Source organism: Pseudorca crassidens, chromosome 1, assembly GCF_039906515.1.
Source record: "Pseudorca crassidens isolate mPseCra1 chromosome 1, mPseCra1.hap1, whole genome shotgun sequence".
In the NCBI taxonomy this organism is placed as follows: Eukaryota; Metazoa; Chordata; class Mammalia; order Artiodactyla; family Delphinidae; genus Pseudorca; species Pseudorca crassidens.
Window position 1 is genome coordinate 62,873,673 of NC_090296.1, and position 24,122 is coordinate 62,897,794.

Genomic DNA, 24,122 nt, shown 5'->3' on the forward strand with positions numbered 1-24,122 from the left:
AGAGTGAGAATAGAAAGGATTAGTGCCATAGACAGTAGGAAAGAAAGGTTGGCAAATATTGATAATTGATTGAATATGGAAAGAGACAGGGAGCAAGAATGAGTCCAGTTTCTGGTTGGAAAAATGATACCATCATTGGTAGAAATAAAATCTGGAGAGAGAGATTTTTGGGTGAAATGTGAACTTAGAGTCATAGCAGGCTATGCAGATAGAAATATCGGGTAAGCTTTTCAAAATGTAGGACTTAAACTTGAGATAGTTGGGAGAGACAGTGTAGAGGTGAGAACATAGAATTGGTAAGAACACTGAGACTTTCAGAGGCCTAAGGTCTGAAACTAACTTCAGGGGCAGGAAGTGTGATAAATGTAAACAGGATTGGCATGGATGTGTTGGGTTGGCATATCTGTAACAAAACTAGTGCTTTAAAAGAATAGTTCCAAATATATTAAACAATCTATATTTGATTAGAAGGATCACTTCTGGATTAGTATCGGAAATGACATACACAAATTAATACTGAGCAACAAGCACAAAACACTGACAATGGTTTAAACATTCAGATTGACTCTGTCCTTAAGGCCTATGAATATGTATGGTACATATTCAGACCCAAAGGCAAAGATTTCATACCCACCCTTCCATAACAGATGAATGTGCCATCTCTAGGAGCTGTGCTTCTCGCTCAGAATGGAGCCAGCTCTAGGACTGTCCTTGCGCGTGAGAGGAGATGAACACACACCCTGCAGACGACATAGCACATTATTCACCGCTCTTACCTTCCTCTTGCTGGGAGTACACGAATGGCAATTGCATAGTTTTACGTATCTATTCCTCAGAAGTCTACGGAAAAGACTAGATATGTAGCTTCTAAAGTTAGAAAGTAAGGGAAGATTGAGCCTATTAAATTTCCTAAGGATTGAACTTTTGTTAGAAATTGAATTTATGAAAAGTTTTTAACTGAAATATGTCTAATCCAGGTTCACATGTAGATGAATTCTAAACACAGTTGGATAGAGATTATCTTGGGTAACCTTGAAGCACAGCATATGAAAAGAGAAACATTAACAGAGAAAAGATATAAATTGTATTTTGTTCTTAAAAAAAACCTAGATTATGTAAAGTTCTTTTCATTTATGAAACAGACATAAAATTCAAAAAAAAGTTAATGTATGTAAAGCATGAATTACAACAAAGTTAGTATTTGTTGCACGTTTTAAGATCTTTACCCATCACATTCAACATGGAAAAATTTGAATGTGGTAATGTTTTAAAAATTTTAAGGGCATTGCTTAACATACCATTTAAAAGATAACAATTTTATGAGTATTTCCAGAGAATTACTTACTGATTTTAAATTATGATCCTTGAAAACAGTAAGTGTAATGTTCTTCACAGGTATATTTCCACAGCACTTTGTTCATTTTATAGCACTTCTGACTTATATGTTTACACGTCTATTTTTCACACTATGTTTTCAGCCTCTGAAGGGCAGGAACTGTGTCTTGTTCATCTTTGAACACAGAGTGTAGTAGGCATGGAATAAATGTGCGAATGAATGGATAGGACCTGGCTGATAGTTAATTATTGGACTTTTAAAGTATGTTAACTTTGTTTGAAAGCACTGACTAGGTGGAATCTTAACTCTAGTCTGTAATGGTTAAGTCCCGGTTCTAAAGGGAAGCGTGGGAAGAAGGAGCCCTGAAGGCCACGTCAACTTCATGCATGCAGGCCGTTTACACGTGAAGGTCATGGTGGTAGCGTGAGGTGAACAAGTGGGTCTGGCTGGAAAATTAAATTGCAAACACATTTTGGAGGGCCTTGAAGGTCACATTAACCTGTTTGTAATTCCAGTGTCATTGGGGCACAGTTAAGTCTTTGCGAAAGAAACCTAGAATGGGTTTCTGTCTGGTGACATTGTGAAGTTGTGAGTTGGAGAGAGTTCGGAGTCAAAGAAAGTAGTTTAGGAAACATGTCATTGTCCATACCAGGGAGAAATGAAGGTCTGAATCAGGGCAGTGGGACTAGAAGGGAAGAAACATTTAAGGCACTCCATCTGTAACCCTTAGCAATTGGTTACCCTTTAAAACTGATTAGAAGTAAGGAAGGGGGTTGGTCATGAAAAAGGCCTCCTTACCACTGAGTTTTCTTAGAGCATGGGTTTTCTGAACCTCATGTATGTGTTTAATCACCTTCTCTTTGGGACACAGGCATTATAAATGTAGCTATAAATTACCTGCTAACTTAAAATAGTGGGAGAGTAGAGACAATTTTTAATTATCTCTGTCCAGCTGTTTAGTGTGTTGTGCTCTCAAATATTTTCTCTCAGGTACCAAGACTTGTTAAAATTTCTGCCTTTTACATTGAGATTTCCTTGTACCCAAACAATAAATGTTAAAGCTGGTCCAGTGTATCCACAACAGATATGTTTCTAAGTGTTCAGCGTGTTGAAATATTCTGCTCAGACCTAAAATAAGCCCCCAAAGGCCGCATTGTACTGTTTTTAAGTCACTGAACCACTGATGTCCTTGTTCTGATACTTTTCACTTTGGTTTCATGATATATTAATAATCTGATTGCTCAATGACATGGAAACTGTCCATATTTTACAGATTAAGCTGTTAGGAAAACAAGGGGAAGTATATTTTCATCAGGGTGTAAAAAACCACCTTGTGGGAAGGTAGGCGACTGAGTAGTGACCAAATTAAACATTAAGCCCTTACCTGCCCATAGGCCCCACCACAGGTATCCAGCTCAGTTTGGCACAGGAAGGAGCATGTTTATATAGGTACTTTCTTCCCCATATTTAATAATTCCAACACTTAACTGATTTCCCACTTATTATAAACTACTGATAAGAGGCATACTTCAGTATTCTTTGAAAATAGCTTTTGACACAAAGGAAAATCAGGATTTTTACTTTCTCTTGTAAATCACAGTGGTCACAAATGTTCAAGAGAAAATTTTGCCACCTATGTTGACAGTTTCTTTGTCAGATGTACTAATATACTAATTTGCCATTCAAGAGCTTGTGGTTCTGTGAAACTAAGAACAAAGTCTAGAAATAATTCATTAGGTCAGGGTTTAAAAAACACACAGCAGTGTGTTGGTGAGAATGTTATCAGCTTCAAGTAATAGAAGTTTATACTCAAACTGGTTCTAACAGTATGGAAATAATCTTATAAAATGTGAAGTTCAGCAGAATGCAGTCTTCAGGGTAAATTGATTTACTGGGCTAAAACATGATTGTCAAAGAACTGAGCTCTTTCCCCTCTCAGCTCTGCTTGGTGTTGGCTCTTTCCCCAGGCAGATGGCAAGATAGCTACAGTGCTTTCTGGTGTCCTAACCAGATAACAGCAGTGTCCAGAAGAACTGCCTCCTTTGAGGGCTTTCTCTTAGAAGTGAGGAAGTTTCTTCCAGAATTTCTCCCCCTAATCCCCAGCTGACTCTCCTTAATTATTGGCCAGAATTGGGCCCATGCCCATTTTGGTCACTGACAAGACCAGTGGGGTGGAATCAGTATTCCTCTGAGTCACATAGAGGAACAGTAGACAGCTGCTCACTTAGACAACCACAGTGTCCCTTATAGTCAATCAAGGGTGTGTGTGTATGTGTGTGTTTTCACCCCTTTGCCTGGTATTCTAAATTCTGTTTCCCTCTGTCTATTGCTGCTTCACTTGTTCAATATCCTGGGATAGAAATGTTAAAGAAAGGAAACTAAGTAGGAAATCCACAGAGCACCTCTTTCCACAATCACTCAGCCTCATTAGAAGCTGGGAATTAATGGGAAAGTGTGTGTAGTCGGGGACAAGCATGTTGCTGTGATGTTACTATTATATACTTTTAATACCATCTCTGGAGGGTAACTTCCAAAGTTGAAAAAGGCAGATATTAGTTACAGATAGTGCTAGGTGAGTTTGTGGGCTTTATTTCTGCCAGGGTTCTCCTTATTTTGTTCACTATTCTATAATGGAAAATTGTTTAGATTTTCTAAGCATTGATTACTTATTATTTTTTTACTTTTAATCTAGAACTTTTCTGGAAAAAGAAGAAAAGTTCAACCACCTCAAGTAAGTTACTACATTTTTATTTTGTTTCTGAAATAGTTTGATTGGTTTTATACCTTTCTTATTAATAAAAGTTTCTACTGTGGTTGTGGACTTGTTTGTGGATTTAAGGACTGAAAAAAAAAAAGAGCAACATAAATTAATGTGTTGAATTAGAGAAGTAATTTTAAGCGTGTGGAATGACTCAGATGGGCCAAATAAGTATTAAAATCTATCCAGATGTTAATTGTAGAAGAAAATATCAGTTACAAAATGCTGAAAAATAATAAATGCTCAAGTAATTTAAATCTCATCCCTTCCCTTCTGCCCCATTTTTTGATTGGGATGTTTGTTTTTTGCTGTTGAGTTGTGAGAGCCGTTTATATATTTTGAATATTAATCCCTTATCAGTCATATCATTTGCAAATATTTTCTCCCATTCAGTAGGTCTTTTTATTTAGTTGATGGTTTCCTTTCCTGTGCAAAAGCTTTTAAGTTTAATAGAGCCTTATTTGTTTATTTTTGCTTTTATTTCCTTTGTTTTAGGAGACAGATCCAAAAAATTATTGCTATGATTTATATCAGAATGTTCCACCTATGTTTTCCTCTAAAAGTTGTATGGTTTCCAGTCTTACATTTAGGTCTTTAATACATTTGGAGTTTATTTTTGTATATGCTGTTAGAGAATGTCCTAATTTCATTCTTTTACATGTATCTGTCCAATTTTCCCAGCACTACTTATCAAAGAGGCTGTCTTTTCTCCATTGTATAATCTTGCCTCCTTTGTTGTAGATTAATTGACCATAGGTGTGTGGGTTTATTTCTGGGCTTTCTATTCTGTTCCACTGATCTACGTGTCTGTTTTTTGCGCCAGTACTATACTGTTTTGATTACTGTAGCTTTGTAGTACAGTCTGAAGTCATAGAGCCTGATTTCTCCAGCTCTGTTGTTTGGCTGTTCAGTCTTTTGTGGTTTCATACAAATTTTAAGATTATTCGTTTTAGTTCTGTGAAAAATGCCATTGGTATTTTGATAGGGATTGCATTGAATCTGTAGATTGCCTTGTAATATGGTCTTTTTTAACAATATTAATTCTTTCAATCCATGAACATGGTATATCTTTCCATCTATGTTGTTTTCAGTTCCTTTCATCAGTGTCTTATAGTTTTCTTAAGTACAAGTCTTTTACCTCCTTAGGTAGGTTTATTCCTAGGTATTTTCTTCTTTTTGATGGAATTGTTTCCTTAATTTCTTTCTAATAATTCATTGTTAATATGTAGAATTCAGCAGATTTATATATATTAGTTTTGTATCCTGCAACTTTACCAAATTCATTGATTAGCTCTAGTAGTTTTTTGGTGGCACCCATAGGATTTTCTGTGTATAGTGTCATGTCATCTGCAAACAGTGACAATTTTACTTCTTCCTTTCCACTTTGGATTCCTTTTCTTTCTTTCTTTCTTTTTTCTTTTTTTTTTTGCTGTGACTAGGAGTTACAATACTATGTTGAATAAAAGTGGTGAGAGTGGACATCCTTTTATCTTAGAGGAAATGCTTTCAGCTTTTCACCATTGAGTATGATGTTAGTTGCAGTCTTGTCATATATGACCTTCATTATGTTGAGGTATGTTCCCTTTATGCCCACTTTCTGGAGAGTTTTTATCATAAATAGATGTTGAATTTTGTCAAAAGGTTTTTCTGCATCTATTAAGATGTTCATATGGTTTTTATTCAAGTTTGTTAATGTGTATCACATTGATTGATTTGCAGATATTGACAAATCCTTGCATCTCTAGGATAAATCCCACTTGATCATGGTATATGATCCTTTTAATATATTGTTGAATTTGGTTTGCCAGTATTTTGTTCAGGATTTTTGTATCTGTGTTCATCAGTGATATTAGCCTGTAATTTTCTTTTTTTGTAGTATCTTTGTCTGGTTTTGGTATCAGGGTGATGATGGCCTTGTAGAATGACTTCGGAAGCTCTGCAGTTATTTGGAGTAGTTTAAGAAGGATAGGTGTTAATTCTCTAAATGTTTAGTAAAATTCACCTCTGAGGCCATCTTGTCCTGGATTTTTGTTGTTGGGGATTTTTAAAATTACTGATTCAATTTCATTACTGGTAATTGGTCTGTTGATATTGGTATTTTCTATTTCTTCTGGGTTCAGTATTGGGAAATTGTACATTTCTAGGAATTTGTCCATTTTGGCATATAGTTTTTCATAGTAGTCTCTTATGATTCTTTGTATTTCTGTGGTGTTGGCTGTAACTTCTCCTTTTCCATTTCTGATTTTATTGATTGGGCCCTCTTTTCTCTTGATGAGTCTAGCTAAAGGTTTACCTATTTTGTTGATTTTTTTGGTTTGTTTCTATTTTTTTTATTTCTACTCTGATCTTTATGATTTATTTCCTTCTACTAACTTTGAGTTTTGTTTGTTCTTTTTCTAGTTGTTATAGATGTAAGGTTTAGGTTGTTTATTTGAGGTTTTTGTTGTTTCCTGAGATAACCTTGTATTGCTGTAGATTTCCCTCTTAGAACTGATTTTGCTGCATTCCACAGATTTTGGAATGTTGTATTTTCATTATCATTTGTCGGCAGGTATTTTTTTTTATTTCCTCTTTGATTTCTTCAGTGATCCATTGGTTATTTAGTAGCATATTGTTTTTTTAGTAGCCTCCATGTGTTTGTGTCTTTTGCAGGTGATTTTTTTGTTTGTTTGGTTGTTGATTTCTAGTCTCATAGTGTTGTGGTTGGAAAAGATACTTGATATGATTTCAATTTTCTTAAATTTACCAAGGCTTGTTTTGTAGCTTAGCTGTGATCTATCCTGGAGACTGTTCATGTGCACTTAAAAAGAATGTGTGTTCTGCTGCTTTCAGAAGGAATGTTCTCTGTATATGAATAAGTTCTTCTGGTCCAATGTGTCATTTAAGGCCAGTGATTCCTTATTGATTTTCTATGTGGGTGATCTGTCTGTTGATATAAGTGGGGTGTTAAAGTCCCCTACTATTATCGTGTTACTGTCAATTTCTCCTTTTATGTCTGTTAATATTTGCTTTATGTATTTAGGTGCTCCTATGCTGGGGTGCATATGTATTTACAATTGTTACATCTTTTTCTTGGATCGATCCCTTGATCATTATGTAATGTCCTTCTTTGTCTCTTGGAACAGTCTTTATTTTAAAGTCTATTTTGTATGATATAAATATTGCTACTCCAGCTTTCTTTTGATTTCCATGTGCATGGACTACCTTTTCCCATCCTTTCAATTTCAGTCTGTGTGAGTCTTTAGATATGAAGTGAGTCTCTTGTAGGCAGCACATATAGAGGTCTTGCTTTTTATCCATTTAGCCATTGTCATTTGATTGTGGCATTTAGTCCATTTATATTTAAAGTAATTATTGATATGTACTTGTTGACATTTTGTTAATTGTTTTGGGGTTGTTTTTTGTAGGTAATTTTTGTTTGCTTTTTTTTTCTTGTGACTTGATGACTGTCTTTAGTGTTATATTTGGATTTATCTTTCTTCTCTGTGTATATATCTATTACAGATTTTTGGTTTGTGGTTACCATGAGGTTTTTATATAGCAGACTATATATATATACACACACACACACACACACATATATATATACATGATTGTTTTAAGTTGTTGATCTCTTATTTCAAATGCATTTTAACAACCCTGCCTTTGTCCTCTCTTTGCCTCATGATTACTGTTTTTGATGTCATATTGTTACATCTGATTTTTTTGTGTATCCCTTAATTGTTATTGTGGATGTTAGATGATTTTACTACTTTTGTCTTTTAACCTTCTTACTTTGTGCATGGATGATTTACTACCTTTACTGTATGTTTCCCTTTATTGATGAGCCTTTTCCTTTTGTAATTTTCACATTTCTATTTGTGGCCTTTTGTTTCTGCTTCTAGACACTCCTTTAACATATCTTATAAAGCTTATTTGGTGCTGCTGAACTCTTAGCTTTTGCTTGTCTGTAAAGCTTTTGATCTCTCCATCAAATCTGAACAAGAGCGTTGCTGCATAGAGTATTCTTGGTTGTAGGTTTTTCGCTTTTATCTCTTTAAATATATCATGCAACTCCTTTCTGATCTACAGACTTTCTGCTGAAAAATCACTTGAAAGCTGTAAGGGAATTCCCTTTTATGTAACTTGTTGCTTTTTCCTTGCTACATTTAACTTTAATTTTTGCCATTTTAATTACAGTGTGTTTTGGTGTGTTCCTCTTTGGGTTAATCCTGAGTGGCATTCTCTGTGCTTCCTAGACTTGGATGTTTCCTTTCCCAGATTAGGGAAGTTTTCAGCTATTATGTCTTCAGATATGTTCTTGGCCCTTTTCTCTCTTTTCTTCTAGGACCCCTATAATGCAAACATTAGTGTGCTCAGTGTTGTCCCAGAGGTCTCCTGAGCTGTCCTCATTTCTTTTCATTCATTTTTCTTTTGTTTGTTCAGCATCAATGATTTCCACTACTCTGTATTCCAGCTCACTGATCCATTCCTCTCTTTCATTTAGTCTACTGTTGATTCCTTCTAGTGTATTTTTCATTTCAGATACTGTATTCTTCATCTCTGTTTGGTTGTTCTTTATGTTTTCTAACTCTTTGTTAATAACTTCTAACTTCTCTCTCTGTGCATCCATTCATCTCCTGAGCTCTTTGGTCATATTTACAATCACTACCTGAACTCTTTCTCAGGTAGATTTCCTGTCTCCACTTCACTTAGTTCTTCTTCTCGTATTTTATCTTGTTCTTTTGTCTGGAACATGTTCCTTTGTTGTCTCATTTTGCCTGAGTTGCTGTTTTTACTTTTATGTATCTGGTGGTTGGTTATGTTTCCCAACAATGGAGAATTGGCCTTTTGTTACCTGAGCTGTGTGCTCTAGGGGTTCCCCCTATGAGAGCTGCATGGGTCCTTCTGTTGCGGCTGGCTATGTGGGTGGTCTAGTAGGCTTGGTTGGCCCCTAGTCTGGTTGGCTGCCAGGCCCTGCCTTGTGTGGAGGCTGCCAACCACAGGTTGGTGGGACTGGGTCACACGGTGGCCGACTGCAGAACCCCAGGTAGCCCTGGAGCTAATTTTGCCCCACTAGTGGCTGGAGTCAAGTTCCAGGACACTCCAGGGCTGTTGCCTGCACATGGTGGGTGAATCCAGGTCCTGCAGCTAGTGCTGACCTACTGGCAGGCAGAGCCAGGTCCTGGAGTCTTAATTCTATGGCCAAGGTGACCCAGAGCTAGTGTTGCATCACTGGTGGGTGGGGCCGGTTCCTGACACAGTTGAGTGTGGCATCCAGGACATCCTGAAGCTTGTGTTGGCCTGCTACTGGGCAGGGCCAAGCTGGTCCCAGTTTAAAGTGTGGCCTACTGGTAGGCAGTCTGGGTATGCAGGCTGTGGAGCTGTGGTTTTCTTGTGGTTGGTGTCTGTCCCTTGGTGGGTGAGACTGGTTCAGAGGTTAAAGCAGGCTTCCAGGGCAGGGCCGGGGCCCAGGGGTTTCTGGGACTGGTGCCTGCCCACTTGTGGGTGGAGCTGGGTCCTGGATCCTCTGGTTGCCAGGGCTGTGTCCAGAGGTAGCCATTAGCTGAGGAGGTCTTAAGGCAGCCTGTCTGCTGGTGAGTGGGGCTGTGTCCCGGCCCATTTAGTTGCTTTGGCCTGAGGCATCCCAGCACTGGTGCCTACAGGCTGCTGAGCTAGAACGGGGCTGGGTCCTGCGGCTAATAATCTAGAGGGAGGATTCCACAATGCCACTTGCTAGCACCAGTGTTGTCCACATGTTAGAACAGGCTTCTAAAAATGGCTGGCCCACCAGCCAGTGGCTGTGTAACCAGGGTGAGCTACAACTAATTTCTGTCTCTCTGGATGACTCTGCAAGATCAGAAAGTTGGTCTGACCCAGGCTCCTGTCAAATTTCTGATTCTGCTCTGGATCCTAGAGTGTGTGAAATTTTGTGCCCTTTAAGAGTGAAGTCTTTATTTCCCCAACCCTGTGGGATTCCCAAAAGCCATCCCTGCTGGGCTTCAAAGCCAAATGCTCTGGGCTGGTCTTCTCTCTGCAGTATATGTTGGTTGTCTTATAATTTGTTGATGATTTCCTTTGCTGTGCAAAAGCTTTTAAGTTTGATTAGGTCTTGTTTATTTTTACTATTACTTCTTTTGCTTTGAGAGACTGATCTAAGAAATTGCTGTGATTTATGGCTGAAAAATGTTTTGCCTGTGTTTTTCTTCCAGGAGTTTTATTGGTGTCATGTCCTATATTGACGTCTTTAAACTATTTTCGGTTTACTTTTCTATATGGTGTGGGGGAGTGACTTGATATACATATAGCTGTGCAGCTTTCCCGCACCACATGCTGAAGAGACTGTCTTTTTTCTTTTTCTTTTATTTTAACATCTTTATTGGAGTATAAGTGCTTTACTATGGTGTGTTAGTTTCTGCTTTATAACAAAGTGAATCAGCTATACACATACATATATCCCCATATCTCCTCCCTCTTGCGTCTCCCTCCCCCCCTCCCTATCCCACCTCTCTGGTCACAAAGCACTGAGCTGATCTCCCTATGCTATGTGACTGCTTCCCACTAGCTAGCTATTTTACATTTGGCAGTGTATATAAGTCCATGCCACTCTCTAACTTCGTATCAGCTTAACCTTCCCCACCCTGTGTCCTCTAGTTCATTCTCTACATCTGCATCTTTATTCCTGTCCTGCCCCTAGGATCTTCATCATGATTTTTTTTTCCTTTAGATTCCTTATATATGTGTTAGCATACGGTATTTGTTTTTGTCTGACTTACTTCACTTTGTATGACAGACTAGGTCCATCCACCTCACTACAAATAACTCAATTTCATTTCTTTTTATGGCTGAGTAATATTCCATTGTATATATGTGCCACATCTTCTTTATCCATTCATCTGTCGATGAACACTTAGGTTGCTTCCATGTCCTGGCTATTGTAAATAGAGCTCCCATAAACATTGTGGTACATGACCCCTTTTGAATTATGGTTTTCTCAGGGTATATGCCCAGTAGGGGGATTGCTGGGTAGTTCTATTTTTAGTTTTCTAAGGAACCTCCATACTGTTCTCCATAGTAGCTGTATCAGTTAAACTTCCCACCAACAGTGCAAGAGTGTTCCCTTTTCTCCACACCCTCTCCAGCATTTATTGTTTGTAGATTTTTTGATGATGGCCATTCTGACTGGTGTGAGGTGATACCTCATTGTTGTTTTCATTTGCATTTCCCTAATGATTAATGATGTTGAGCATTCTTTCATGTGTTTGTTGGCTATCTGTATATCTTCTTTGGAGAAATGTCTGTTTAGGTCTTCTGCCCATTTTTGGATTGGGTTGTTTGTTCTTTTGATATTGAGCTGCATGAGCTGCTTGTAAATTTTGGAGATTAATCCTTTGTCAGTTGCTTCATTTGCAAATATTTTCTCCCATTCTGAGAGTTGTCTTTTCCTCTTGTTTATGGTTTCCTTTGCTGTGCAAAAGCTTTAAGTTTCATTAGGTGCCATTTGTTTATTTTTGTTTTTATTTCCATTTCTCGAGGAGGTGGGTCAAAAAGGATCTTGCTGTGATTTATGTCATAGAGTGTTCTGCCTATGTTTTCCTCTAAGAGTTTGATAGTGTCTGACCTTAGATTTAGGTCTTTAATCCATTTTGAGCTTATTTTTGTGTATGGTGTTAGGGAGTGATCTAATCTCATACTTTTACATGTACCTGTCCAGTTTTCCCAGCAACACTTATTGAAGAGGCTGTCCTTTCTCCACTGTACATTCCTGCCTCCTTTATCAAAGATAAGGTGACCATATGTGCGGGGGTTTATCTCTGGGCTTTCTATCCTGTTCCATTGATCTATCTTTCTGTTTTTGTGCCAGTACCATACTCTCTTGATTACTGTAGATTTGTAGTATAGTCTGAAGTCAGGGAGCCTGATTCCTCCAGCTCCATTTTTCGTTCTCAAGATTGCTATGGCTATTCAGGGTCTTTTGTGTTTCCATACAAATTGTGAAATTTTTTGTTCTAGTTCTGTGAAAAATTCCAGTGGTAGTTTGGTAGGGATTGCATTGAATCTGTAGATTGCTTTGGGTAGTAGAGTCATTTTCACAATGTTGATTCTTCCAATCCAAGAACATGGTATATCTCTCCGTCTATTTGTATCATCTTTAATTTCTTTCATCAGTGTCTTATAATTTTCTGCATACAGGTCTTTTGTCTCCTTAGGTAGGTTTATTCCTAGATATTTTATTCTTTTTGTTGCAATGGTAAATGGGAGTGTTTTCTTGATTTCACTTTCAGATTTTTCATCATTAGTGTATAGGAATGCAAGAGATTTCTGTGCATTAATATTGTATCCTGCAACTTTACCAAATTCCTTGATTAGCTCTAGTAGTTTTCTGGTAGCATCTTTAGGACTCTCTATGTATAGTATCATGTCATCTGCAAACAGTGACAGCTTTACTTGTCATCTGCAAACAGTGACAGCTTTACTTCTTTTCCGATTTGGATTCCTTTTATTTCTTTTCTTCTCTGATTGCTGTGGCTAAAACTTCCAAAACTATATTGAATAATAGTGGTGAGAGTGGGCAACCTTGTCTTGTTCGTGATGTTAGTGGAAATGTTTTCAGTTTTTCACCATTGAGGATGATGTTGGCTGTGGGCTTGTCATATATGGCCTTTATTATGTTGAGAAAAGTTCCCTCTATGCCTACTTTCTGCAGGGTTTTTCTCATAAATGGGTGTTGAATTTTGTCAAAAGCTTTCTCTACATCTATTGAGATGATCATATGGTTTTTATCCTTCAATTTGTTAATATGGTTTATCACATTGATTTGCGTACATTGAAGAATCCTTGCATTCCTGGAATAAACCCCGCTTGATCATGGTGTATGATCCTTTTAATGTGCTGTTGGATTCTGTTTGCTAGTATTTTGTTGAGGATTTTTGCATCTATGTTCATCAGTGATATTGGCCTGTAGTTTTCTTTCTTTGTGACATTCTTATCTGGTTTTGGTATCAAGGTGATGGTGGCCTCGTAGAATGAATTTGGGAGTGTTCCTCCCTCTGCTATATTTTGGAAGAGTTTGAGAAGGATAGGTGTTAGCTCTTCTCTAAATGTTTGATAGAATTCGCCTGTGAAGCCATCTGGTCCTGGGCTTTTGTTTGTTGGAAGATTTTTAATCACAGTTTCAATTTCAGTGGTTGTGATTGGTCTGTTCATATATTCTATTTCTTCCTGATTCAGTCTTGGCAGGTTGTGAACTTCTAAGAATTTGTCCATTTCTTCCAGGTTGTCCATTTTATTGGCATATAGTTGCTTGTAGTAATCTCTGATGATCTTTTGTATTTCTGCAGTGTCATTTGTTACTTCTCCTTATTCATTTCTAATTCTATTGATTTGAGTCTTCTCCCTTTTTTTCTTGATGAGCCTGGCTAATGGTTTATCTATTTTGTTTATCTTCTCAAAGAACCAGCTTTTAGTTTTATTGATCTTTGCTATCATTTCCTTCATTTCTTTTTCATTTATTTGTGATCTGATCTCAATGATTTCTTTCCTTCTGCTAATTTGGGGTTTTTTGGTTCTTCTTTCTCTAGTTGCTTTAGGTGTAAGGTTAGGTTGTTTATTTGAGTTGTTTCTTGTTTCTTGAGGTAGGATTGTATTGCTATAAACTTCCCTCTTAGAACTGCTTTTGCTGCATCCCATAGGTTTTGGGGTGTCGTGTTTTCATTGTCAATTGTTTCTGGGTATTTTTTGATTTTGTCTTTGATTTCTTCAGTGATTTCTTGGTTATTTAGTAGTGTATTGTTTAGCCTCCATGTGTTTGTATTTTTTACAGATTTTTTCCTGTAATTGATATCTAGTTTTATACCGTGGTGGTCAGAAACAATAGTTGATATGATTTCAATTTTCTTAAATTTACCAGGGCTTGATTTGTGACCCAAGATATGATCTATCCTGGAGAATGTTCTATGAGCACTTGAGAAGAAAGTGTATTCTGTTGTTTTTGGGTGGAATGTCCTAGAAATATCAATTAAGTCCATCTTGTTTAATGTATCATTTAAAGCTTGTGTTTCCTTATTTATTTTTATTTTGGATGATGTCCATTGGTAAAAATTGGGTGTTAAAGTCCCCTACTATTATTTTGTTACCATCGATTTCCCCATTTTGGCTGTTAGCATTTGTCTTATGTATTGAGGTGCTCCTATGTTGGGTGCATAAATATGTACAATTGTTATGTCTTCTTCTTGGATCGATCCCTTGATCATTATGTAGTGCCCTTCTTTGTCTCTTGTAATAGTCTTTATTTTAAAGTCTATTTTGTCTGATATGAGAATTGCTACTCCAGCTCTGTTTGTTTTCCATTTGCATGGAATATCTTTTTCCATCCCCTCACTTTCAGTCTGTATGTGTCCCTAGGTCTGAAGTGGGTCTCTTGTAGACAGCATATGTACGGGTCTTGTTTTTGTATCCATTTACTCAGTGTATGTCTTTTGGCTGGAGTATTTAATTCATTTACATTTAAGGTTATTATCAATATGTATGTTCCTGTGACCATTTTCTTAATTGCTTTGAGTTTATTATTGTAGGTCTTTTCCTTCTCTTGTCTTTCCCGCCTAGAGAAGTTCCTTTAGCATTTGTTGTAGAGATGGGTTGGTGGTGCTGAATTCTCTTAACTTTTGCTTGTCTGTAAAGCCTTCGATTTCCCCTTCAAATCTGAATGAGATCCTTGCTGGGTAGAGTAATCTTGGTTGTAGGTTTTTCCCTTTCATCACTTTAAATATGTCCTGCCACACCCTTTCGGCTTGCAGAGTTTCTCCTGAAAGATCAGTTGTTAACCTTATGGGGATCCCCTTGTATGTTACTTGATTTTTTCATTGCTGCTTTTAATATTTTTCCTTTGTAGTTAATTTTTGATAGTTTGATTAATATGTGTCTTGGCATCTTTCTCCTTGGATTTATCCTGTATGAGACTCTCTGCGCTTCCTGGACTTGACTGGCTATTTCCTTTCCCATATTAGGGAAGTTTACAACTATAATCTCTTCAAATATTTTCTCAGTGTCTTTCTTTTTCTCTTTTTCTTCTGGGACCCCTATAATTCGAGTGTTGGTGTGTTTAATGTTGTCCCAGAGGTCTCTGAGACTGTCCTCAATTCTTTTCATTCTTTTTTCTTTATTCTGCTCTGCACTAGTTATTTCCACTCTTTTATCTTCCAGGTCACTTACCTGTTTTGCCTCAGTTAACCTGCTATTGATTCCTTCTAGAGAATTTTAAATTTCATTTATTCTGCTGTTCATCATTGTTTGCTCTTTAGTTCTTCTAGTTCCTTGTTAAACGTTTCTTGTATTTTCTCCATTCTGTTTCCAAGATTTTGAATCATCTTTGCTATCATTATGCTGAATTCTTTTTCAGGTAGATTTCCTCTTCGTTTGTTTGGTTTGGTGGGTTTTTACCTTGCTCCTTCATCTGCTCTGTGTTTCTCTGTCTTCTCATTTTGCTCAATTTACTGTGTTTGGGGGTCTCCTTTTTGTAGTTTCTGTTGTTTTTGGTCTCTATCCCCCTTCGGTAAGTTTGGTTCAGTGGGTTGTGTAAGCTTCCTGGTGGAGGGGACTGGTGCCTGTGTTCTGTTGGATGAGGCTGGATCTTGTCTTTCTGGTGGGCAGAAGTACATCTGGTGATGTGTTTTGGGGTGTCTGTGAGCTTATTATGATTTTAGGCAGCCTCTCTGCTAATGGGTGGTGTTGTTTTCCTGTCTTGCTAGTTGTTTGGCATGGGTTGTCCAGCACTGGAGCTTGCTGGTTGTTGAGTGGAGCTGGGTCTTAGTGTTGAGATGGAGATCTCTGGGAGAGCTCTCGCTGATTTATATTATGTGGGACCAGGGTGTCTCTGACGGACCAATGTCTTGAACTCGGCTCTCCCACCTTAGAGGCACAGGCCTGACACCTGCTCAGAGCACCAAGACTGTGTCAGCCTCATGGCTGCTAGTTTTGGAGGGTCTCCTGCATGGGTGGGGGGCAGTTGTTGCTCACCACAGGGACACGGACACTGGCAGCAGAAGTACTGGGAAGTAGTCCTTGGCTTTAGCCTTCCTGGAGTCTGTCATTTTCCCCACCAAAAAAAACCTGTCTTTTTTCCATTGTGTATTCTTACCTCCCTGGTCTGTAGATCAATTGACCATAGGTGCATTGGTTTATTTCTGAGTTCTCTGTTCTGTTCCATTGACCTATTTGTCTGTTTTTTTGCCAATACAGAGCTGTGTTGGTTATTGTAGCTTTTTAGTATAGTTTGAAGTCTGGAAGTATTATACCTCCAGCTTTGTTCTTTTCCTTCAGGAGAGCTTTGGCAATTCTGGATCTTTTGTGTTTCCATGTAACTTTTAGGTTTATGTGTTAGGTCTGTGAAAAGTGTCATAGGTATTTTGATGGAGATTGCATTAAATCTGTAGATTGCTTGGGAAGTATGGCCATTTTATCAGCATATAGGTCTTTCACCTCCTTGGTTAAGTTATTCCTAGGTTTTTTTTGTTTTGGTTTTTTGTTTTCGACATGGTTTTATATGGGCCTTTTAAAATTTTTTTCTGATATTTCATTATTAGTGTAAAGACATGCAATAGATTTCTTTATATTAATCTCATATCCTGCTACCTTACTGAATTCATTATCAGTTCTAATAGTTTTTGTGTGGAGACTTCAGGGTTCTCTACGTAGAGTACCATGTCATCTGCAAATAGTGACAGTTCTAATTCTTCACTTCCAATCTGGATACCTTTTATTTCTTTTTCTTGTCTGATTGCTGTGGTAGGACTTCTAATAGTATGTTAAATGGAAGTGGTAAGAGTAGGCATCAGTGGCTCGTTCCTGAATTTAGCTGGAAGGCTTTGAGCTTTTCACCCTTGAATATTCTGTTGGCTGTGGGTTTGTCATAAATGCCCTTTATTATGGTGAGATATTTTCACTTTGTGAGTTTTTATCATGAATAGATGTTGAATTTTTTCAAATGCTTTTTCTGCATCTATTGAGATGATCATGTGTTGTCTTTCCTTTTGTTAATATGGTGTATCACATTGATTTGCATATGTTGAACCATCCTTGTGACTGTGGTATGAATCCCACTTGATCATGGTGCATGATCCTTTGAAGGTATTGTTGGATTCGGTTTGCTAATATTTTGTTGAGGCTTTTGCATCTATATTTGTTAGAAATATTGGCCAGTAATTTTCTTATTTTATAGTGTCTTTTTCTGGTTTTGGTATCAGGGTGATGGTGGCCTCATAGAATGAATTTGGGAGACTTCCCTCCTCTTTGAGAGGGATAGGTATGAGTTCTTCTTTCTATGTTTGGTAGAATTCCCCGGTGAATCCGTTTGGTCCTGGACTTCTGTTTGCAGGGAGTTTTGTGGGGTTTTTTTTAAATTAGAGATTCTATTTCACTTTTAGTGATTGGTCTGTTCAAATTATCTGTTTCCTCTTGACTCAGTTTTGGCAGCTGTGTTTCTAGAACCTTGTCCATTTCTTCTAGTTTGTCCAATTTGTTGGCATATAACTGTTCGTAGTATTTGGTATCAGTTGTTATAGCTCTTCATTTCGTATTTTGTTTGGGTCCTCTTTTTCTTGGGGAACCTGGCTTGAGGTTTGTTGATTTTGTTCGTCTTTTAAAAAAACCACCTCTTGGTTTTATTGATATTTTGTATTTTTGTTTGTTCTTTTCCTAATTATTTTAGCTGGTAGGTTAGGTTGTTTAGGATTTTTCTTTCTTGAGGAAGGCCTATATCCCTATGAACTTCCCTCTTAGAACTGCTTTTGTTGCATCCCATAGATCTTGTAAAGTTGTGTTTTTCATTTCTGTTTGTCATGGTATTTTTTGATTTCTTCTTTGATTTCATCATTCATCCACTGGTTTTTTAGTGCATGTTTTTTATTCTCCTTTTCCTGTTTTTGTCTCTGTGGTTGATTTCTAGTTTCATACCATTTTCAGTAAAAAAGATACTTGAAATAATTTCTGTCCTCTTAAATTTGTTGTGGCTTGTTTTGTGACCTTATGGTCGGTCTATCCTAGAGAACATTCCATGCGTGCTTGAAAAGAATGTGTATTCTGGGTTTTTTGGATGTAGCATCCTGTACAAATCAATTAAGTCCAACTGGTATATTGTGTCATTTAGTACCTCTGTTGCCTTACTGATTTCCGGTCTGGATGAGCTGTCCTTTGATGTCAGTGGGCTGTTAAAGTCTCCTAGCATTATAGTCAACTTCTCCTTTTATGTCTGTTAGTATTTGTTTTATGTATTTTACTTAACTTTCTTCTAAATTCATAGAGGCAGAAAGTTATCTACTGTGGTCTTCTTGAAGGATTGTTTCTGCGTGGGGACATTTCTGTGTAAACTGTATCCAGTGTCTTTGGTGCAAGGGATGGTTTTAGTATGGATGACAGCCATGTCTTTCCTCTGGGTGTGCTGGCCATTATCCCCTTAATAGGGGATGTGGTTGGTGTTGGAGTATCTAAAGCCTGTGCAGGGTGTGAGGCAGGGCTTTCTCTCTGCTGTTGCTGTCACCGCCCTGTCAAGGGTGGGGTCTATTTCACAGTTGTTGTAGAAGCCCAGAGGGTTGGGTTAGATCAGGCTTCTTTAACCTTGAGTGTGTGCCCTGCCCCAAGAAGGTGATTGCTGAAGCAAGTGAGGCCCAGTGCAGTCAGAGAGAACCTATGCACTGCCTGTGTAGGTGTTCGTGGTTCTGCTTAGAAGCAGCCCAAGGCTACGTGTTTTCCTCTACTGTATTCGTCTGGGATCTAGTGCAAAGGTATGGCATGGAGGAGTGTTGTGACTGCAGGAATTGAGGTGGCTGCACTGCTGCCTGAGATCTGGGCTGCCTCCGTGGCAGTCTTCTCTTAGAATCTAGCACTAAGCTGCAGTGTGGACTGGACATTCCAGGGCACTCTCGCTAGGAGATGAACCACTGTGTTCCTGAGTGCTCTGACAATGGCTGCCGCTGCCCCACCCGGATCATACTCTAGGCACCCTGTTCTGTCCCTGCATCACTAGACCATCTTTTTCCCAGTGTTCAGTTGGCCCAGACCTCTCAGTCTGTGGTGTGGAGTGAACAGGGCCGGGGGTGTACACCCCTTCGGATTGGGAGGTGTAATGAGGCAGCATCCACCAGTGCAAGGCTCTCTCCACCTTGATTATTGGGAAGCCAGCACATGTACTCCTCCTGGGTAGAGTCTAGGTTTCTCCAGCCCTTCTCTCTGTCCCAGTGGATTTCCCAGCAGGCAAGGGCACTTCTCACCCCTGTGCAGGACCCCAGGACTGGAATTCAGGATTGTGGCCTAACCTGCTTGCTCCCCAATGCCAGGGTCCACCCATGCAAACCTTCTCTTCCTTACATATTCCTCCCAGGGGTACCCGTCCTGACCTGATGTGTTTTATTTTCTGTCGTACCTGGTTTTGCAGAGATCTTCCTTGCAGCTGTGGTTGTACAGTTCTTCTGCCAGGTTCCAGTTAGTTTTCCATGAGAACTGTTCCACATGTAGATGTATTTTTGATGTGTTTGTGTGGGGAGGTGAGCTCCACATCCTCCTCATCTGCCATCTTGATCCCCCTCTCCTTATTTTTTTGATTGTAAAATTTTGAGTATATTTGAGAGTATCCATTTTTTCCAGGAGAGGTAGTTGATTGCAGTTAATCTATCAAAAGAGAATTTCTAGTTATTTTAAGCAGTTAAACTAGTCCTAAATACTTTTTTTTTTTTTACTATTGATTATGAGAATAGTCAGTCAGTTGAAAAAATGTTTTTACAATCCTTTCAAAAAGTATAAAAGTTCCAGGAGAGCTTAGTCATTAGAAAAGCAAAAGTAAGAAATATTTAAGCCTTGTTATTTTATGCCTTTAAATTTATAGTATAGTCAACATTAATATATAGTTCAGTTTTTAAATTCTCATGAGAAAAAGGTATTTACCATGCTTTTGGATTTTTATATATTTATAGTACATTTAGAACTTTATCTGCATTAAGATACTTCAGCAATTTGTTATTGTTTACAGCAGAACTATTCACTGGCTGAACTTGATGAGAAAATTAGTGCCCTCAAGCAAGCTCTGCTCAGAAAATCAAGAGAAGCAGAATCTATGGTGACGCATCACCTTCCATGAAAAACTCCTCTGTTGTCATTTTACTTTTTTAGATATGTGTGTATAACTTACTTACTTACATAGCCATTTAATTAATTGCCGTGTATTAATGTAGACGTCCCTCTGAAAGCAAGGTTTATTTTCATGTGAGTCCACTTTGCAGCAAGCAATCTTCAAATATTCCAGTGTACTTTAAAATAGTTAATGCATTGAAAATAGCAATGTTGGAATTTATTCCCTTCTGTTTTAAAGGAGGTATTTTGGAAATTGAAAAACTTAATTTGAAAGTACATCTTCATGTGTATGTGTGTGTTTACCACAGAAAGGAAGATTTATTTTGAATAGTGATATTTAAGAAGACTTTATATTTGTAACATTGATACTAACCAGTTTTAGTTTAAACCAGTACTTTGTACATAATAGGCATTCAATAAAAATTTGAAGTGAGTTTTAAATGAATGCATATATTCTTTTCCAAGTGTCAATTTAATCTAAATAGTAGACCATACCTTTTATCCCTTTAGACTGTGTGACCTTAATCTATTTCCTTAGCTGTAAAATGTAGGATAATATATCCTACATTTGTTATGAACAGTAGTTGAAATCATACATGTACAGCTTTTGAAACTGGCCTAAAAGAAGTGCTTAGTAAATGTTAGCTATTATTACTATTGACTAAAACCAAGTGTGTCTTTGGAAAGTAGTTAAGATGTTACAACTTATATAGTTCCTCTCCCTTGAGAGCCTCACCTTTTTGGAGTGCCCCAGTTTTATATTAGGCAGCACATATATTTCCATAGTTGCAAACTAAACATTTAAAAGATGCAGCTACTACTCACACACTTATGATCAATTAATCTATGACATAGGAGGCAAGAATATACAACAGAGAAAACACAGTCTCTTCAACAAGTGGTGCTGGGAAAACTGGACAGCTACATGGAAAAGAATGAAATTAGAACATTCCCTCACACAATATACAAAAGTAAACTCAAAATGGTTAAAAGGCCTAAATATAAGACATGAAACCATAAAACTCTGAGAACATAGGTGAAACAGTCTTTGACATAAATTGTAGCAATATTTTCTTGGATCAGTCTCCCAATACAGAAGAAATAAAAGCGAAAATAAACACATGGGACCTAATTAAACTTGTAAGTTTTGCGTAGCAAAGAAAGCCATCAACAAAAAGACAACATACAGAATGGGAGAAGATACTTGCAAACGATGCGACTGACGACAAGGGGTTAATATTCAGACTATTTAAACAGCTCATAGAACTCTATCAAAAAAACCCAATCCAATCAAAAAATGGGCAGAAGACTTGAATAGACATTTTTCTGAAGGCAGAGATGGGTAACAGGCACATGAAAAGATACTCAACATCATTTCTCAACAACTAACTACCAGAGAAATGCAAATCAAAACTACAGTGAGGTATCACTTTACACCAGTCAGAATGGCCAGCATCAAAAAATCTACAAACAATAAATGATGGAGAGGGTGTGGAGAAAAGGGAACCCTCATACACTGTTGGTTGGGATGTAAATTGGTGCAGCACTGGGGAGGTTCCTTAAAAAACTAAAAATAGAACTGCCATATGATCCAGTAATTCCTCTCCTGGGTATATATCCAGAGGAAACAAAAACACTAATTTAAAAAGATTCATGCATCCTAATGTTTATAGCAGCACTATTTACAATAGCCAAGAAATGGAACCAACCTAAGTGCCCATCAACAGATGATTGGCTTAAGAAGATGTGGTAGATACACACAGTGGAATATTACCTGGCCATAAAAATGAAATAACTGCCATTTGGAACAACACGGGTGGACCTAGAGAATATCATGCTTAGTGAAGTCCAACAGAGAAAGACAAATACTTATGACATCACTTACATGTGGAATCTAAAAAATTACAAATGAATGTAATATGCAAAACACAAACAGACAGACCTAGAAAACAAACCTGCCGTCATCAAAGGTGAGGGGGAAGTGAGGAGGGACAAATTAGGGGTATGGCATTAACAGAAACTATGTGTAAAATAGATAAGCAACAAGGATTTACTGTATAGCACAGGGAATTATACCCATTATCTTGTAATAATCTATATTGGAATATAATCTGCAAAAATAATCACTTCTGTACACCTGGAACACAATATTATAAATCCACTATACTGCAGTAAAAAAAAGTTTTTTTTAAAGCAGGTATAATCAAGGAGCAGATGTTTAGCTCAATAATTGGTTGCAAGAATCAGAAATCTACCTAAAATAGCTTGTAAAGCAGAATTGTTAAAAAGCATCAGAAATCTGGAATTTAATTGCAGGAAGTATAGCTTGACAGTGTGGCATCCAGAAGGTTACCAGTGGTTTGGTTCATCTCTTTCTCTGTGTCTCTAGCTGCCTCTGGCTCTGCTTCTGTCTCTGTCCCCTACCCTCCTTTTTTTCTGCTCTCCCTCTCCCTCTGTGTCTCTTTCCCTCTGTCTTCCTCATTCTTTTTCTCTTACACATAAGCATCTATGCATCTGCTTTATTCTCTCTCTGTGAACTGGTTTCTCTGAAGGCCTCTTCATTTCTGCTTCCTCACATGGGTGACATGTTAGCCCTGTCTCCATCACCTTGGCTTGTTCATGCCTTTGAACTTCCATGGTGCACACTCTGAGCCCAGCTCTATAGAGCCTCGCAACTCCATTGACCCTTGCCTGCTTACCTGTCTTTGTATCTTAGTTCAGGTCCTTCAGAAACTGAATCTCAATGTCATCAGGGGTCTCAGTCAGTTGTGGCCAGGATGATGGGGCAGGACCTCTTCATAGGAATATGCACTGTACACACAGTCTTGTACCATGTTTGTGGAATCCTTGAAAATGGGGTCACCTGGTAAAAAAAAAAAAAATGGGACTTTAAAATCATTCCCAAGAACTGCATGTGGACAAGTTGTTTCCACTAATGTCTTACCACTATATTTCTTCTCGGCAGAACAAACTTATCCTTCAAGATAATCTTGCCTAATGTCATCCAGTATTATAGGTACAGCAACAAATGTCTGCCCTTCAGTCTCTATCCAGTGCTTGTAACCACCATCCTGACAGAATGACCTCTGGGTTTATTGGCACATGGTACTACGATCACATCAGCAATACAGTAGGAAAAACCTCAACAAAAATTATCGATTAGAAAAGGAGGATGACTTAGAGGTGGGGAAGAAACCTAGAAAACAGGATCATATACTGGTCACTAGTCTGCCCCTAAATAAATACCACAAATCTGTTTCTTGGCTGTTAGCAGTAGAATATGTTCCTAAGTCATGTCTGACAGTCCTAGGATCTGGCCATTAGAAGGATTTCCTTTTTCTGTTATCCTTCAGACTTACTCTTCTGAAGGACATTAGAGAGTCCTCCTGTCTACAGTAAGTAATGTCTGGTGCCAGCATCCTTTTCTGCTTGAGTCGGAGCCTCCAGAAGAGGCCGTTGGCGTGAGTTGGTGTAGTTGCTTGTTTAAGACCCGTTCTTCTGGTGATAACTACCCAGTATTTCAGTGGGCTTTCAATCGTTGTCTTTCTTGAGTGCATCACTGACTAAAAGGTGATGCCAAGAATTTCTGGGGTGGACTGGGGAGCGAGTAAGCTTGCTCTCTTAATCACCAGGCCACCTAATGACCATTCCTTCAGGACTTTTTGTTATTCAGCTCTTCTTAGACCCCATTATTCTTAATGGCTCTGTTCTCAAGAGAATAAAGGAGGAAAAGTGACTTGAAAGAGGATTGGATTGTAGGACAGGAAGCACTTCTTCCCTAGTCTGCCCTTAAAAATCCCTCCCCTCCACAGGTTACATTCCAATCTAGGGACGTGTTTTACTAGGGTTTGGAAATTGGGGGCTGGGGGTTCATCCTGTGGAAAAGGGCTGAGCTTCCCCAACTAGTGTAGCTATCCTCCTTTCAACTGC

The 24,122-nt window shown here is 38.1% G+C and overlaps 1 protein-coding gene and 1 long non-coding RNA gene across 6 annotated transcripts in view; one reads left to right on the plus strand and one right to left on the minus strand.

The window, feature by feature from the left end:
* Positions 1–20,633, plus strand: part of MBIP (MAP3K12 binding inhibitory protein 1) — a 35,216-nt gene extending 14,583 nt beyond the window's left edge. For 4 of the 5 annotated variants that reach the window (XM_067737314.1, XM_067737328.1, XM_067737335.1 and 1 more), the window contains 2 exons: positions 4,029–4,067; positions 20,092–20,633. In XM_067737314.1, the coding sequence (XP_067593415.1) occupies positions 4,029–4,067; positions 20,092–20,199 (147 nt within the window). In that variant the 3' untranslated portion in view covers positions 20,200–20,633. The remainder of the gene's footprint in view (positions 1–4,028; positions 4,068–20,091) is intronic. The other variant, XM_067737322.1, reaches the window with a different exon arrangement.
* LOC137224621 (uncharacterized) lies at positions 8–23,052 on the minus strand. Its single transcript, XR_010943410.1, has 3 exons — positions 22,892–23,052; positions 19,489–19,733; positions 8–740 (listed from the first exon to the last, which is right to left on the minus strand). It is a non-coding gene; the product is annotated as an uncharacterized lncRNA (long non-coding RNA).
* Between the last annotated feature and the right edge of the window lie 1,070 nt (positions 23,053–24,122).